We start from the raw sequence: 16,587 nt of genomic DNA, 5'->3' as shown, positions 1-16,587 counted from the left end.
TTTGTCAATCCTTGGATTGGGACTGTATCTAAAAAAATATTACAAAAAGACGAACTGGATCCGAGGATCAGCTATTTTAGTATTCTAGTACGCATTCATTTCTCAAATAGGCATTGGACTTCTTACACATGACATAACACCGTCTCCAGAATACTCCCACTGGAAAGTTATACAAGCGCAACATTTTCCCTTCTATTTAATCCTAAACTATTATAAATCTTTATCTACACTAATATTACACAAATAAATTATATTTTTCCTGTTAATACTTAACCCTTCACTACTAGAAAGCCAGAATTTTCAGTATCATAGAATTATTTATTTGCTTTGAATACAGTCTAATATCAATTTTGGCAAATTAACCGAATTTATTGTGGGAGTCGAGCACGCTTCGGCATGAATTGGGCCAGCTCGCACCGGGGAAGTACCACACCCCCACAGAAAACCGGCGTGAAATAATAGCTTGCTATTGTGTTTCGTACGGTGAGTGGGGGAGCCGGAGGCCTATTTCCTTCTCCTAGCCCTTCCCAGTCCATTCCTTCTTTCCAGTCATCAATCCTTTCCTGATCCCTTATCCCTTAAAATCGGGCAGCGCATTGACAGAGGTCTGAGCCACTGCGAATGTTCATGGGCGGTGGTGATCGTTTACCATCAGACGAACCACCAGCTCAGCAGCCCGCTATGACATAAAACATAAAACAACCGAATTTCACTCACTACACGTTGTTTTCAGCTGTGCCAACAGCTCCTCGCGAGTCATCTTTGCCTCCTTACGACAATCCAGCGTACAAATTGGAATTACAGCAAGAAACAATGGGTAACATTTGCATTTAAAATGTTTTAAATCTGCTAGAGAAAATAAAACTTCTTTCACTATCTACCTACTCCAAAATAAGCTGATACAGTCTTTAAGTCAAAGCAATTTCTTAATACATGCCTACATATTTACTTAAATTGGGAAATACTTTTTCGTTCGTCTGGTTTACCCTGGTTGATATGGATTGATAAACCAGACTAAATTGGTTTTGGTAAGCCAGAAACAAATGAAATTTTTGAAAAGTATCGACACTTCCTTAACTATGATACGAGCAAAGTTCCTTCAAGTGATATTTTTTTATTAAAAGTCTATTTTTTTCGCTTCCAGATCTTTGACAATTAACCTCCCGTGGCCACACGAATGGGCTAAACGGGATTTCAGAAAGAGCTGTCGACATTGATCGCCCTAACGGCCGGCCATACAATGAAATGGGGGTATAACGTGTCCAAATATATGTAAATAAATAGCTGTGGACAAAGTGTAAATGAAATAACTTTGAAACAAATATGCTTGGTGCAAAATTATATGCGTGTGTATACTAAGGCGTCAGAAGATAACGTTAGGTTGTTATTATAAATGCATTTGAAATTGCATAATTTTTCATATTAACTATTTCAGTTGCTATTAAATAATGTTGTTTCTCTTGGATTAGTGAGGAGGAGATATTATATTCATCTAATCTTAGCAGTGTTAAATTGTGATTATTCAAACTTATCAAACTATATTTTCAATTGTTTCATTTAATATTATATTTCGCAAATCACAGTGACAGCGTGATTTTTTTCAGTTTTATCTAGCGATTTAAAATGCTACGCTATTTATGAAACTATTTATAATTATTGAAAAAAAGTGCCTAAAAATTCGTATCATACAAGAAATGTAAATAGTGTTGATATTATACTTAGACTATTTATAAGATAAGCATATTGTAAAAATAATAAGACTGTCTTTCCATTTTATTTTGCTTGCGTTACTTGTTACGTTTCTTCATTATATCCTACCGAGATTAGGATTGATGCAAATATATTGTTAAACATTTATTATATAAAAGATGAAAACAATAGGTATTATGTGAAAAACCAATGAACATAATTTATGTAAATATGGCAGATTTTAGCATAATAATAATTTTATAAATATGGTAAGAAGTAAAAATATCTATGATATTAGGTTTCTGGGAACAGGGGCGAATCCCTACTTATATCAAATATGATTAATGCGAAAGTAACTTTGTCTCTTATTCATGTCTAAACCGCTAAATCGATTTAAATGAAAGGCACAGGTATAGTTTGAGATCCGAGAAAGGATATATGAGTTAGTTTTTTTCTCGGAAATACAGGAACTAAGCGGGAACACCCTTTGAAGCGCAAGCGAAGTTACGGGCGAGAACCTAGTAATGTAGGACTTAATAAAAAGATATTTCGATGTTTTAAACATGTACAATCACATTGTCAATGTACTGTCATACATAAATATATTTTCCTATGTTGAGTTATAAAGCATATCAATACTACAAAACTTAAACAAATTTCTCCGATGTTATTTTGAACTCAAGTAATCAATAAACTAATAATAAATATACTAATAGAAATTTAGATACATGGTTGGTATATTGAAAATATAATAAAAATCGTTGAAACCTGCTACTTGTTATGCGTTACTTAAGCAATAAATCTTTATTTATATCACCCGAGTCTTATTTTATTCTATACCCAATGTAACTAGAAGATACTTTTCTACCTACGACAAGTATAGATCCTGAAACCACTACGCTCATGGGCGATTCCAATATAGGGACACCGTTACTGTCCAGTGTGAGAAGGATGGTAAATACAGATGTTCTGAAGTGGAAATTCTAGGGACTTGGCTCTGTTTAAGAAGCATTAAACCTACTAAGTCAATATTTGCTAAACTAATTTACAATACATGTTAACGAATAGATATGTATAATGTCATAGACAAATAACATATAACCATATATCAGAGGGAAAATATAGATTTTCACAGTTAAGAAAGGGAAAGGATATTAATTAGAAAAACATGTTTTAATTCAAATACAACACCAAATCACATTATATTTTCTATAATAATACATAATAGATTTCTCTTTATATGATTTTATGCACTTAACTACATTTGTAATTTGTATTAAAACTACTTTTATGCCCAATATAAAACTTTGTGATTCTATTGACGATTAATATTTATAATTGAATAAATAGCCATTAATGGAGACGTTTAAAATTTTTGAAATATCGTTATGTTATGTACTAAAAATGTTTCGTTTTAATGTTTGATGTTGGGCCCAAAAGGAAGATTACATTTTATATAATTTATGTATAGATAGTTATAATTTTATATATGCATTATATGGTTCACACCAGATATAAGGCAATAAACCATAAATATTCAAATTTATTTCTTTGCTGGGTTTAAAGAAATAAATTTGTATAATAAATAACTTAAATTTATACCAACACAACGTAAACTATAAATCGTTTTGGGTATATAGGTACATGACGTAAACTTTAAAATTATTAAAATGTATGTTTTCCTTAAAACAGTAACAGCAAATCTTGCTCAACTTCTATGCAACCTGTTAATTACTTATTTATTTTGTATTTTTTCCATAAAATATTAGTTGTTCACATACAGACCTGATATGTCAACTTTTGATTTATTCATAGATTAATGCACGAAGAAGATGAACAATATTTCTGATGAGTCGATAAAACGATTTTCAAACAAAATAAATAATTACATGTTTTACCTTTCGCGTATTTAATGTTCAGAAGAATTATATGTTTAGAAGTCTGAACTCCGAAGCAATAAGAATAATAAAAAAATCGTCAACGTTTGACACTAGCTAGAAATATATATTAAAATAAAACAAGTAAATACACTTGATAATTAGCTACATATGTCATATGTAATAACAGGTATATATAAATAGTAAGAAGTTAATTATAGATACTAATAAATTTCATTCGAATATTTTTTTTTAAATACATAGTTCCATACTGGCCGGATTAAAAACATTTGGCCTCTTTTAATTGGTCATACGTAGTATTGCCATATGAAGCTCTGTTTTAACACATGCCAAAATTAGGAAAGGGAAAAATATGACTTCACATTTAAAAGGTTTCATTTCCAATTGAATTTCGAATATAATAAATGATAAATCATTGACACGGCAGTAAGTAAAAATGGAAATTAAATTATAAACTGCCACTTATATATTTATAAATGACACATAATAATTAAAATAAATAAAAAAAAAAAAAAACAAACGTTTGTATTTTATTCTAAGGAGTTTAGGTAATATTATGTTTAGTTAGATATCATTTATAATTTTGAGGATATTCTAATATAATGGAATGGATGTAAATGCGAATAAATGTGTAAAAAATAATACTAGTTTTATGCCACAAACTGAAAAAAAATTAAGTACAATTAACACATCTAAAAATGAAGTCTAGTGAAAACTGAAGTAAACAGAAAATCACATTATTTTAACCGTAAAATAAAATTACTCCATATAGTCATTTAAAATAAATCAAAGATGCTTTATAACACACGAGTAATTAATAAATAATTTGTATTACAGCTTGATGTGTAAAAAACATAACTAGGTAAATAGATATAAATTAAAGGTACTACATGAAACAGTTAATAAAAGTTATAAATAACGAAATATATTTACTTTTTTGATTACAATACCTATATCGTAGCGTAGATAAAGTAACCCTTTATGGAAGAGAATCAACATTATATCACAAACATTCACTTATAAAAAGATACAAAAGAAACTAATAGGAATGGTAGAAAGAAAAAAACATTACTTAAACCAAATCAGACGGGATAAAAACAACAATTAAAATCAGTCAAAGCTGAGAAACCAAAGATCTAAATAGCAAAAACATAACACTAACACATGACAAATAGAGGTAAAACAATACCGCATGGCAATTAAAATCTATTGGTAGATAGAAATCGGAGATAGAAATAAACTGTGCAGCATATGTTTAAATGTGCGTGCGATTTCTTCATGCGCCTGCTTCATGGCATCGAAATGGGGGTAGAAATATAAATTACAGAAAAATAAAACAACATAAACGAACAAAATCGAAGCGACCAAAACACACAAAAGGAAGGTAGAAATAGCCCAATATGTTTATGTCCGTGCGTTGTCCTCGTGCGCCTTCTTGACGACCGCGAGCTTGGAGTGCGGGTCCTGCGGCTGCAGCTGCGCGTACGGCGGCGCGCGCGTGCCGTGCAGCACCAGCGACCAACCGCGCACCCAGCCCGACGACGCGCTCGGCCCGGAGCCGCCGTTGAACCGCGCCTGCACAGCCCACATGTTCATGGTCGGGTCATACATGTACATCAATTGATGTACGCAATAATAACTTTGTTGCAATATCGTACTACGTTACGATTACATGTCAAAGTAAGATGATAAGATTTAATTATCGTGAGTGAAAAAGAGACAACTAGAGTCATTCTGGCTATTTAGTCACATTTCAACGTGCCACTCCCGGAGTGCTTTTTTATATAACAATCTATACCTCTTGACTTATCAGTTATGAACAGATCAATTATGAATATGAATTATGTACATCCTTTATGTCGTTATATCACGATTAATTAAGTGCAGTACCAAATCTGTACTCAAAATTGATTTTAATTTGTACACGATTTGCACAACTGTTAAATAATACGTGCCAAAGAAATCCTACTAATCCTACTAATATTATAAATGCGAAAGTTTGTAAGAATGTGCGTGTGTGTTTGTTACTCTTTCACGCAAAAACTGCTGAACTGGTTGCAATGAAATTTGGTACGTAGATAGCTGGACAACTGGAATAACATATAAGCAACTCTTTATCCCGATATGATACCGCGGGGCGCAGCTAGTAGAGAATATAATAAAACAAGTATTGTATTTCAATAGTAAAAGTAAGAAAGCAGCAAAATAAATTAATATCCCTTGCCTTTTATTACAACGAAAACGTGTATTAAAATTATATTGCTTATTGGTTGATGGGAATAAGACGCTTGGTGTATCGACACTATCAAATTTTAACAGCACAAGAAGAAAATAAATATCCAACGTAAATTATTTTTGCTTGTTAAGCTTTAATATACATACATATATAATAAGATAACTCACTTCCAAAGTCCAGGTTCCTTGTGGGTATTCACCCCACGTGTGCGTTGTCATGAAGGGCCACTTCGTGAAGCCATCTCGCATATCATCATCGTTCGACCGCCTACTCAGTATCATTGATCTAAAGCATTAATTAGAATAATTATTCATTAAAATCCTAGCAAATAAAATTCTAAATTTTTTTACAGCATGCGTTTTTACAATACAAATCTTCGCTCATCCACCTTAAATTTCGATCATTTAGGGCACATGGATCTTGAATTCACATCCGTACACGTGCCTAAAGTTTGGCTATTGAGAATAATCCACCAAGGATAGCAATCACCAACCTGGTTCCCATAGGGCTGGTGAGGAAGAACTCGAGGTCCCCGCGGCGGGTCGCGTTGGCGCTGACGACCGCCTGCACGTGCTCCAAGTAGCGCACCTCGCTGGCGCTGCCCGCGCACGCCGTCGTGTCTATGTGTAACGTCACACTACCGTCCGCTGGGATCTCCCTGAAAGTGATGATCATGATGACATTGAGAGGGTCCGTCTATGTGATTTGAAGACTAGGATCATTTTTTTACAAACAATTGAATGTTACTTCGATTGGAGGTAAATGTCAAGATAGTATTTTCTTGTGTTTGATTTCACGCGAGTATTATACATTTAGAAATTAAGGGATTTTAAACGCGATTTATTCATTATATTATTAACCCGACGTTTCGAACACTTTACAGCGAGCTTGGTCAGTCTCCCCGTGACTCCCCTAAATGTCAAGATTATTAGTGTGCACCAAAAATGACTGTGAAATTGTATAAAGAAATAGTAGGAAGATATTTTAAAACTCATAGTTGTTACTTATACATTTTATATTATCTGTATAAGCAACAACATGGTGAAGTATTTCTAGCAAAATATAATCCAGGGTCGTAGAAATATAATGACATATTTTATTAAGTGACACTCCTACTTACGTATGAGTATTAACAGATCCAGCTTCGCAATGATACCGCGGTGGGACCGATCTCCAATTCGCCGCCAGTGCTGTCATAGCGCCTGCATCCAGTACTCCGAAGCCGAAGAGATGGTTAAACTCCAAGCCTACTCCGTTCATAGTCCAGTGGAAACGACCCTGTTAAATGGATATTGTAGTTTAGTGGTTTTACCTTAAATGATATGCAGAATATATAGATAGTTCTTGTTTTTGTCAAAAAATAATTAAAAAAATTATTTCAAAACAGTAATTGTATTTTTTATCCAATCAAACATTAATTGCTCAAACTCAATTTATGAAAAGCTTCATTTCTAGAAAGAATCAATACACGATTACGAAACGGAAAGATCATATAGCTTGCAAACAAAATTTTAAAGTTCTTTTCCTGAAGTCTTAGGAGCAATACAAACTATTTAGCAAATCCAATGGTGACGGAAAGTCAAATCGAATCAAAAGCATCAGCATTCAAGGCAGAACTAACATCATTTGCATACAGGTGCCACAGTCTTAATTGATACGGGGTCTGTTCATAAGCCTTACCTTTGCATCGTATAGGGAATTTCTCTTAGATGTTAATACTGTTAGATGCTGAATATCACGCCAGGTCAGGTTGGGGCTGAAAAATTAAAGATATTAACTTCAAACGAAGAGCAAGAGAAATTTCATTTAAGATTATTTACTTGAGCCTGAGGGTTTAATGACTTCGAACACAGATATAATGATGTAGGTATGTATTCCAGTCTAACTTTATATATTTCTGTATATATCTTATAAAGTCTGAGCCAAATAGTTACATAATTTTTACGTGAAAGAGCACCAAACAATATCTAGCTACCTAGATCTTAAAAAATTATACAAACTTTGGCACCTTATATAGATAATTAAAAGTTGACAATTTAAAGATGAATTCGTGCTTAATAACGAGATTCGATTAATCGAAGTAATAACGAAATATGAATACTCCAGCAGTATACTATTTGATTTATTTAAATACCTAAACAAAGTTTCTTAAATACCAATTTAAACTCGAATATTAAACTCCATAATATTCTGCATAAACGAACACAAATTTCAACTTCAACAAAGGTTTTAAATTAAGAGAACCTTTTGCAAACGTTCATTACAAAAATAATTAATAGAGATTGTGAAATTTTAATGGAAATCTCGTTTCCATCAATATACAAGATATTGTGTTCGTCCAGTCATACTACAAACAATCAGCTCCTGAAGCTTAACAAGTAAATTAAATTCTGATGAGAAAAATAAAATTCCGTGGCCTTTAGTGGTGGAATTGCGGAATATTTCGATATTTCTTTCTTGCCTATTTCATTGTGTCTAAGAAAGTTCATAGTTTTTAATTATATAGTCAAGGTTATTGTAATATTATTGTAATGTTTCGGTATATTTTAATAAAGATAATTAAGTACGAAGTTACGTACGACGCATGTGAAAGAGGGATAAATTCAACGAAATCAATTAATTAAAAAGTAACTCAATTTCTTAATATATACTATACTTTAAAATTCACCATATTTTTTGTTTTTATCAATAACAATATTTCGTATAAGAATAAGTCGGTACTCATAATATTATTATAAACACCTACTTATTCTTATAAAAAACCGTAATCACAGTTTCATCACGCTTTATTATTTTGCTGTGAAACAAGTTTAGTAACGTGATTTACAAAATTCCCTGAAAACAAATTATCATACCAAATATTATTTAGTTTACATGTAGTACGGTAGGTATTGTAAATCCCCAAGGGGATGCTGCTGTAGCAATATTTCCCGAGGAGGTCAGATATTCAGAGTGTAGACTATAGATAATACCAAATATTGTATATTATCGTGAATCCTACTAATATTATAAATGCGAAAGTTTGTAAGGATGTGTGTTTGTTTGTTGCTCTTTCACGCAAAAACTACTGAACGGATTGCAATGAAATTTGGTACGTAGACAGCTGGACAACTGGAATAACATATAGGCAACTTTTATCCCGATTATTTACGGGATGTGGGTGATTACGCGGGTGAAACCGCGGGGCGCAGCTAGTACTACATAAAGCCGAGAACAAAGCTGCCTCGGGTTGGGTTATAAACATTTCTACATTGTGTCACATAAATCTAGTTCTGCACTACGTTATAATACTAATTATTAAAAAAAAGAAACCGCCTTCACATTGTCAAAACTAGACCAAATTTAAATGGGATTTGATAGGCACCAATTCTCAAATAAACAGGTATCAGTGGCTCATCCAGTTAAAAGTTATAACGTGACAAACACAAAAAACAGTTGAACTGATAACACCATTCTATAAAGACGGTTGAAAATACGTTATGATTTTGATCATCAGAAATAATAATGCTATTAACAGAAACAGAGTTATAATTATATTGTAGAAAGCGTTTCCCTTTGTCTGGATTTACTGGTGGATTCGAAATATTATTTTATCATTTCACAAAGCGAATTTTCCTTCGATAGAACAAATTTAACACGACGCGTTAATCAATTACGAATCGCGGAGGCGGATAACTGCAGGCGATAGGTAGGTAGGTAGGGCGAAAAATTAATATCAGTAAATGTTTGTTGCAAATAATATGTTCGGATTTTGAAGATATTATTTGTACACAGAAATAATAACCCCCAGATACAAAAATATAACTTTAAATTTCTCCATTGCAACTTGAAAGAAAGATAAATAAACACATTTATAATTGCACAATTCAATAGCGCATCTGAAGGAAGTTTAGTTGATTTTTTTTTGTTTTTATATGTATGAAGGGTACGGGATGAGGAAAAGATTTACGACTGGAAGGAAGGAATGAACTGGAAAGGATAAGGAAAAGGAGACAGGTTTCCGACTCTCTCCCTATAAATACAAATAACCTAAAAAAAATAGTATGCTACTGTGCTACTATTTCACGTCGGTCTTCTGTAGGGGTGTGGTACTTTACCGATGCGAGCTGGTCCAATCCGTGCCCAAACGTGCTCGACTCCAACATTAATAGTAAATGTATCAGTTTATATTTAATAGGGAAGTTAGGATAGTAAGGGTGACAGCTCACTTAGCGTGCAGCGCCAGCGCGAACACGCCAGCCGCTTCAGGCGCGGCGGCGGAGGTGCCTGAGTGCGTCGCGGTGCACTTGCCATACAGGTCGGTGGTCGCGACCCCCGTGCTCGGGTCCCGTGCACCATTACTGAATGTACTGGCGAGCGTCGACGAGCAGGACTCGTCGTAGTGCGCGTTCTGTCCGTCGTTGATTGCGCTGTTGATTTATACTCTCGATTAGGAATTGTAGCTGCTATGCCGCTTAGCAAGATGATTTGCTAAGGTACAAACACAATTGTACTTAGTACCAGTAGTCATTAAACACTATTGTCACTATCTGTCCATTATGTCAGCTTTCAATGATATGTATGAAACCCTATGTGAAACATTATGAATAGTAAAAGAAAAATTTTTAAAAAAGAAAAACTTTATTATAAAAAAATTTAATCCGTTCATTTTTCGATTCTCAAAATTGAAACTGCGACTAAAATGATTAATTTAATTACGCTGAAAGTATAATGAAATTGTTTATTAAACGCATTTTGAAGGAAAATCATAGTAAGCATTAAGTAATGTAGTATAATATCGTTCTACTTACTCAATATATGAATATTTCTTCGCATTAAATGTCACCTTGTGATTTGCTCAACTTTAATTGACCTGTATGGATCTGTGACCTACGTAAGCCTACCAAAAGACCGGGTATTATCCCTCTGATGGTACCCTATTATAGAGAAGAAAAACTTAAGAAACAAAGAGGTGTCACCTATTAATAGATACAGTCCACATAGACGCAGCATAGCCGTCGCAATTACAGTCGTCATCTTCGCCGCCGTCGCCGCTCGCCCACACGTAAATATTGCCGAGTCCATTGCGACCCTGTCGAATTAATTAAATTGATTCATTGACAATTGATAATTTTATGGGTGTGTTGCCATTTTACCACTCCCACCAATTATTATATAGATGTCTTATATATTTTACTACGCACGTTTTATATTGAAGAGTTTTATTTTAAAATTAATAATCTCTTACGTATTAAGTTGATATTTAAATGATGTGTGAAAATATGAAGATTAAACATTTTAAAGTTGAAGAAGTATCTTTATACAGCCTAGATCTAGGTTTCCTCTAAATATCGTTTTAAACAGACACAGTAATTAAGTAAGAAGACATAAAGAAGAAATCCGTAGTTATTATAACATATATTCAAGAATTAAATTCGTAAGTAAGCATTTCAATGGAACAATAAACAAATATTCTCTTATAACACGCGTGCGTCGGATAAATTATTTCAGTCATCGTACATTGTATTCGTCAAATAGAAAACAAAAACAGTGTTCGATGGCTCCCGGGGGAAATTTAAAGGTTTTCTGAAGCATGGTCATTATTGCCCAACGGATTTATAAGTCGTTTTGGGCATTATATAATCTATTTAAGAGTGGTGTTACTATTTTGGTTTAAGACGAAAAAAAGGACGTTATAAGCACACACTATTATGTTCGAGAAGGTTTTGTAAATGGAGAATTACGTTAGGTCTAGTACTGGACAAATCCAGTTTATGTTATATTACCATAGCTTGATTAAAGAAGAGAGTCTAGTAACTGAAATGGAAAATTGAAAATTAACCGTTTTATGAAAAGCATGTTTCAAATGTAGGTACCTACACTGGAGATGTGGAAAATTGTTTTGTGAAAGCTTGTTCATTTCACGTCGGAAGCATCGGCGTCGTTATTTTTCAACTTTCAGCTATCATTTAGAAAGGAAATGACGGCTGAGAGGCTAGGAATAAAGGAAGCTAAAATGCTTTACCGACGGGCTTTGTGGAGGCGTCAGAAGGCAAAAATGCAATAAGCCCTCCTTTGTCTTCAAGATTATTTTTACTTCTTCGCTCCTTTTTTTAACTTTCTTTCAATATTTAGATTTATATCACTTCAGTCTATCATTTATTGGCGTTTATACCTACATGAATATTTTAGAATTACATGTAATTGGTAAACAACTTTTATAAAGAGTCAATAATAAAATACATGAGGCATGTTTGTGTTCAAATCTGAATCTTTTAAAATGAAATAAGAAGTTGTTTATTGCTTCAAACATTTGGTATAACATACCATTCAAATTTCATGTCTCTTAGAGAAGCGAAAGGCGCCTCAACTATTGCTGCCCAGGAATCGTAAGTATAAGACAGCGCTCATTTTCAGAAGCCCTTATAGTTATTGTTATAATTTTTATTAAATAAAACTGTATTTTAATTAAGTATTAATGTTTCACAATTTTTTGTATTTATTTATACAGCTAAACATATAAAGTGGGTTTTCCGTGGAAATGTGGTAAACCAAATCAATTCATAGAATTGACCTAATTTTACTTACAGAGTTTAATTACAGAGATTCTATCGAATAAATCGGCAACATTTTCAAGTTTTGACCAAAAGGTCATAAACAATTTTCACAGCTACACATCTTAACTAAATTCACATAATCCACAATACTGAATAAAAAAAGAAAAGAGCTTCACTAAAATAAGATGACAAAATTTAAATGATCGTTGTATTATAACTACACTTTGTAAAAAACAAACTGGACAGCGGCGATTCCAATTTTCCATAGCAGATAAATTTCCCCTCCCACATCGTTATCTTTTAAATATCTATCTATATGGAAATACACTTATAAACATACAAGAACTTATCGTTTGTGAGGCTTGGAAAAGTTTAATATAAAACATGCAGGTAAAAAATAAAAATAGTGACTTTTAAACACCGAACCACAGATTACACGAATTAATGCTCTATTACCTACGTTACCTGTCATTTTCACTTCTTTTTTTCGGGTAAGCTACTTTTTTTATAGAAGTACCTATAATGTAGTATACGCTATCCATTTAGAATTATGGTTATAGTTGTATGGACTAAGAATAACTTTAAATCTGCGTGGACTTGACTTGTTTCTACCGGAATCGGAGATCGTATATATCGTATCTATATATATAGCGCTTATATTGTGAGCCTAACCGTGTTAGGCTCACAATATAAGCGCTATATCTAAAACACTGAAAAATTAATTTCTAGTAAAATAATTATATAAATTATTTGCTTAAATGGCATAATGAGTGGCATCGAATAAGCAAGTTTCTAACTTTTCCACGAAAAGCAATAAAGCTATCCAATAATTAATTTAACAGTTATTTGATTGATGAAAGCACTTCGATCTATCATAAATTGAGATGTTATTATTTTATTGTTCTTGATTCAACCTTTATCAAGTTAAATTGCAAAGTGAAGATGAAATTTAATTAAATTGACTGCAAGGTTAAGCTTTTGTGTATCTGTACAAGTAGTTTGAAATTTATGATATTATTTATTCAATTAAATAAATCTTAGCATCGCGGAGAGCGGACATTATACATAAAATCGTTTTTAAACAAGTTCCAAATATGTAGTTCATTTTTGCGCCGCGATCTCACTCGCAAGGTCTCGGGAAATTCCTATGGGCATGAGATATTTCCGCGGTAAATAGTGGCCTATGTCACTCTCTAGCCTCCTATGTGAAAATTATACGATTGAACTGCTCCGTTGCAGCGTGAAAGACAAATAAACAAGTGAATATAGAGAGATAAATTTTATGAAAATGTGAATTATATGTTATTGTATATAAAACAATTAGATATTCAAAATAATGTATGAATCCTTTACATAATGTTTAGGCTAAATGAAATATTTTCAAATCAATGTAGGTACGTTGCTATTTGCCTTTCCTTAAAGGAAAGTGTTTTTTTTCATGATGGTTATGTTATGAATGTATGTATTTAATAAACTTAAATGTCTTACGATCTAGTATAACTTATGTAGATTGCATTCTTCATAGGCATTATCGTCACAGAAATAATTTAATTGATATAAAGTATAAAGTAGTTGCTATTAGTAAGTAGATGTCATACTGAAACTTCATATAAAAGCAATGATGCTTAAAGTCATGAGACTTATCGGAAAAAGCCGCGGGCGGCAAGCTAGTTTAATATTGATATATCACCATACAAATAGTTAGATCTCAAATGAAAATTCAATATGCATAAAGATTAACAGAAATGAAGAGAATGAGAAAGTGAAAAAACATCCACCTTATCAGAGATCATCTGTCCCCAAATACGAAGGACAATAAAAACAGTGAATTGGTAGCAGTCAATTCATTGAAACTTATCTTTTGAGTCTTGTGACTTATAGTTTTTATTTAGAAAGGAACGCTTCATCAAGAAAAATAGTAACAATTGATACTGTTTTTAATGTGTATTATTTGAACGTTCACGCGTGTTCGCATTTTGTCAATATATTGACAATCATTGGATGCGTAATACCACAGATAACATAATACTATAACGTAATATGCAATGCTTTCTAATAATGACGTCATGAGTGACGGCATTGGCTTCGTGAAAAAGTTGTTAAATGTCACATCGGATAAACATTTCTATACGTTTGTGTATGATGCTCGTAATCTCAAATATATTGTGTATAAATTCTTTTGTTGTTTACTAGAATGAGTATATATATATATAACATTTCTTTATTCAAACATATACAATGGTTGCATTATATTGGTTTCAAAAACGTTTTCATATTTAATCGTAGCATAATTTTTTTGTAAAATATAGCCTAAATCAATAATCATTATTATTAAAAGGGATAAGCAATTCTTTGTTACACAAAATCTATACACAGGTATATAAAATACTAGGTGCGTCCCGCAGTATCACCCGCGTAAGTTCGTATCCCGTAGGAATATCGGAATAAAAAGCCTTGCCTATATGTTATTCTAGATGTTCAGCTTTCTACATACCAACTTTCATTGCAATTGGTTCAGTAGTTTTCGCGTGAAAGAGTAACAAGCATACACACATCCTCACAAACCCTCGCATTTATAATATTAGTAGGATAATAGCACGATTAGTCTTGCTTACTTCGTTTACACCTCTGACAATAGCTCTCATGGTTGCGTTTCTCGGCCCATCCACTGTCCTGCCGTCGTCTGTCGGTCCCCAGGACGCACTGTAAATGTGGATCTTATGAGGCTCGTGCCCCATGGAGTTTGCCTCTATCAAATCCGTCATGTATGGTTGGTCCAACATCCTTATACCTGACAAAAAAAAATTATGTGTAGTTAGTTCAAAAATTAATTTTTTAACTATACATAGCAGCTTATATATTTATTTTTTATATATTTACATTCAATTCCTCTAAGAAGATACCTGAATTTTAGACAAATAATAAATATATTGAATATATATATACATTGTAAATATAGTTTATTCGATAATTTATATCGCCCTTTCGAAAACACTTTTTTATTAATAACATGAATTTGTCTAACAACATTTTGACACAGAGGAAATTAAATTCCAAACCGCATCACTCAACATTGACAAATTCTAAACAATGTCGATAATAAAGCTTAATTAACCGCCGATTATCGTTTTAATTGACTAATTTAAAGCTATTTTCATTGTGAAGTAATAGACAATGAAAATAACATTAAATTTACTAATACAATGTATTTTAAAACACTTTAAAATACCTTCTTTAAAGTTTTTTATGCGAAGTAATACAATATTACATTATCTGTGTTTAAAAAAATTATATGTTCTACTTTTTTATCTGTTGAAGTTGTACTACTATAAAAAAAAACTTTTAGAAACACGAAGCAATTAACCATGGTTTATTATTCATAAATTTTCTGTTTCTGAATTTATGTTAACATCGCAATTAATGCTAATGATGAAACACTCCACTACTTGTCTACAGTATAGCGTAGGTATAGTTTGGAAACGGTTCCGAAAACAATGGTAGGCACACATGCATAAAATATTTCCTCGCTACGTATACTTAGTATTCTCGTATGAAACATGCTTTTAAGTTGTCAATTTAATTTCGCTTTTCACATAAGTATGCATGCTATTGACATAACTGTTGACATTATATAATAATTGGCATCAGTCTGAGTTTCATGTTAGGACACATGTATTTATAAGTTAGTTCTTGATATATGTACATATTTATATACATGTAAAGCTTCCTTTTGGATCAATCTACTAAAAAAACCCCGCATCAAAATCCTTTGGGTGGTTTTATGGATAAATAAGTAAGCATACTTAGTGACAGACAGTAGAGACCGATTTAGTTTTATACTGTTCTATTCTGTTCAGTTCTGTTTGATATTATTTTACAGACCTTTTCCATCATTACCTGGTGTGTTTAATAAATGATTTGATACGATGACATCTATTGCCTAAATTGCAGATTTAACGTTGATCGACCTCTTTCATATTCGTGCACTAATATTAAATGTAAATTTGTAAAAATATCGAATCAATTAACTGGAAACAATTAAAACAGTTCCAGAATATGTCGGACCTCTGAAGTATTAATTCCATTACTTACCGGCCCTTACACAACCAATGTTACGTCAGTTCAACTGCATTATTTCCTAACCAAGTAACTATTTAGTAATGTGTCTCTAACGGTGATGTAACTGAGATTTCCACCACGAGCACTTCGTCAAAATGTTGATTACGTA

General features: G+C 32.6%; 2 protein-coding genes across 3 annotated transcripts in view; one reads left to right on the top strand and one right to left on the bottom strand.

Moving 5' to 3' along the window:
* Positions 1-2,352, top strand: part of LOC119828818 (putative epidermal cell surface receptor) — a 29,811-nt gene extending 27,459 nt beyond the window's left edge. The window contains exons 17-18 of one of the 2 annotated variants that reach the window (XM_038351101.1): positions 746-817; positions 1,145-2,352. In XM_038351101.1, coding sequence (XP_038207029.1) covers positions 746-817; positions 1,145-1,152 — 80 coding nt within the window. In that variant the 3' untranslated portion in view covers positions 1,153-2,352. Of the gene's footprint in view, positions 1-733; positions 818-1,144 lie in introns of both variants that reach the window. The other variant, XM_038351100.1, reaches the window with a different exon arrangement.
* A 1,778-nt stretch (positions 2,353-4,130) lies between these two features.
* The window catches only part of LOC119828501 (neuroendocrine convertase 2), a 46,231-nt gene continuing 33,774 nt past the window's right edge, over positions 4,131-16,587 (bottom strand). Inside the window, exons 7-14 of the mRNA XM_038350669.1 lie at positions 14,975-15,150; positions 10,782-10,894; positions 10,032-10,232; positions 7,504-7,579; positions 6,944-7,101; positions 6,317-6,481; positions 5,991-6,108; positions 4,131-5,162 (exon numbers count right to left, since the gene is read on the bottom strand). Of these exons, the coding sequence (XP_038206597.1) occupies positions 4,992-5,162; positions 5,991-6,108; positions 6,317-6,481; positions 6,944-7,101; positions 7,504-7,579; positions 10,032-10,232; positions 10,782-10,894; positions 14,975-15,150 (1,178 nt within the window). The 3' untranslated portion in view covers positions 4,131-4,991. The remainder of the gene's footprint in view (positions 5,163-5,990; positions 6,109-6,316; positions 6,482-6,943; positions 7,102-7,503; positions 7,580-10,031; positions 10,233-10,781; positions 10,895-14,974; positions 15,151-16,587) is intronic.

Source organism: Zerene cesonia, chromosome 8 (genome assembly GCF_012273895.1).
Source record: "Zerene cesonia ecotype Mississippi chromosome 8, Zerene_cesonia_1.1, whole genome shotgun sequence".
NCBI classification, from domain to species: Eukaryota; Metazoa; Arthropoda; class Insecta; order Lepidoptera; family Pieridae; genus Zerene; species Zerene cesonia.
The sequence above is the reverse complement of the archived record's forward strand: the minus strand, read 5'-3'. Positions and strand labels throughout refer to the sequence as shown.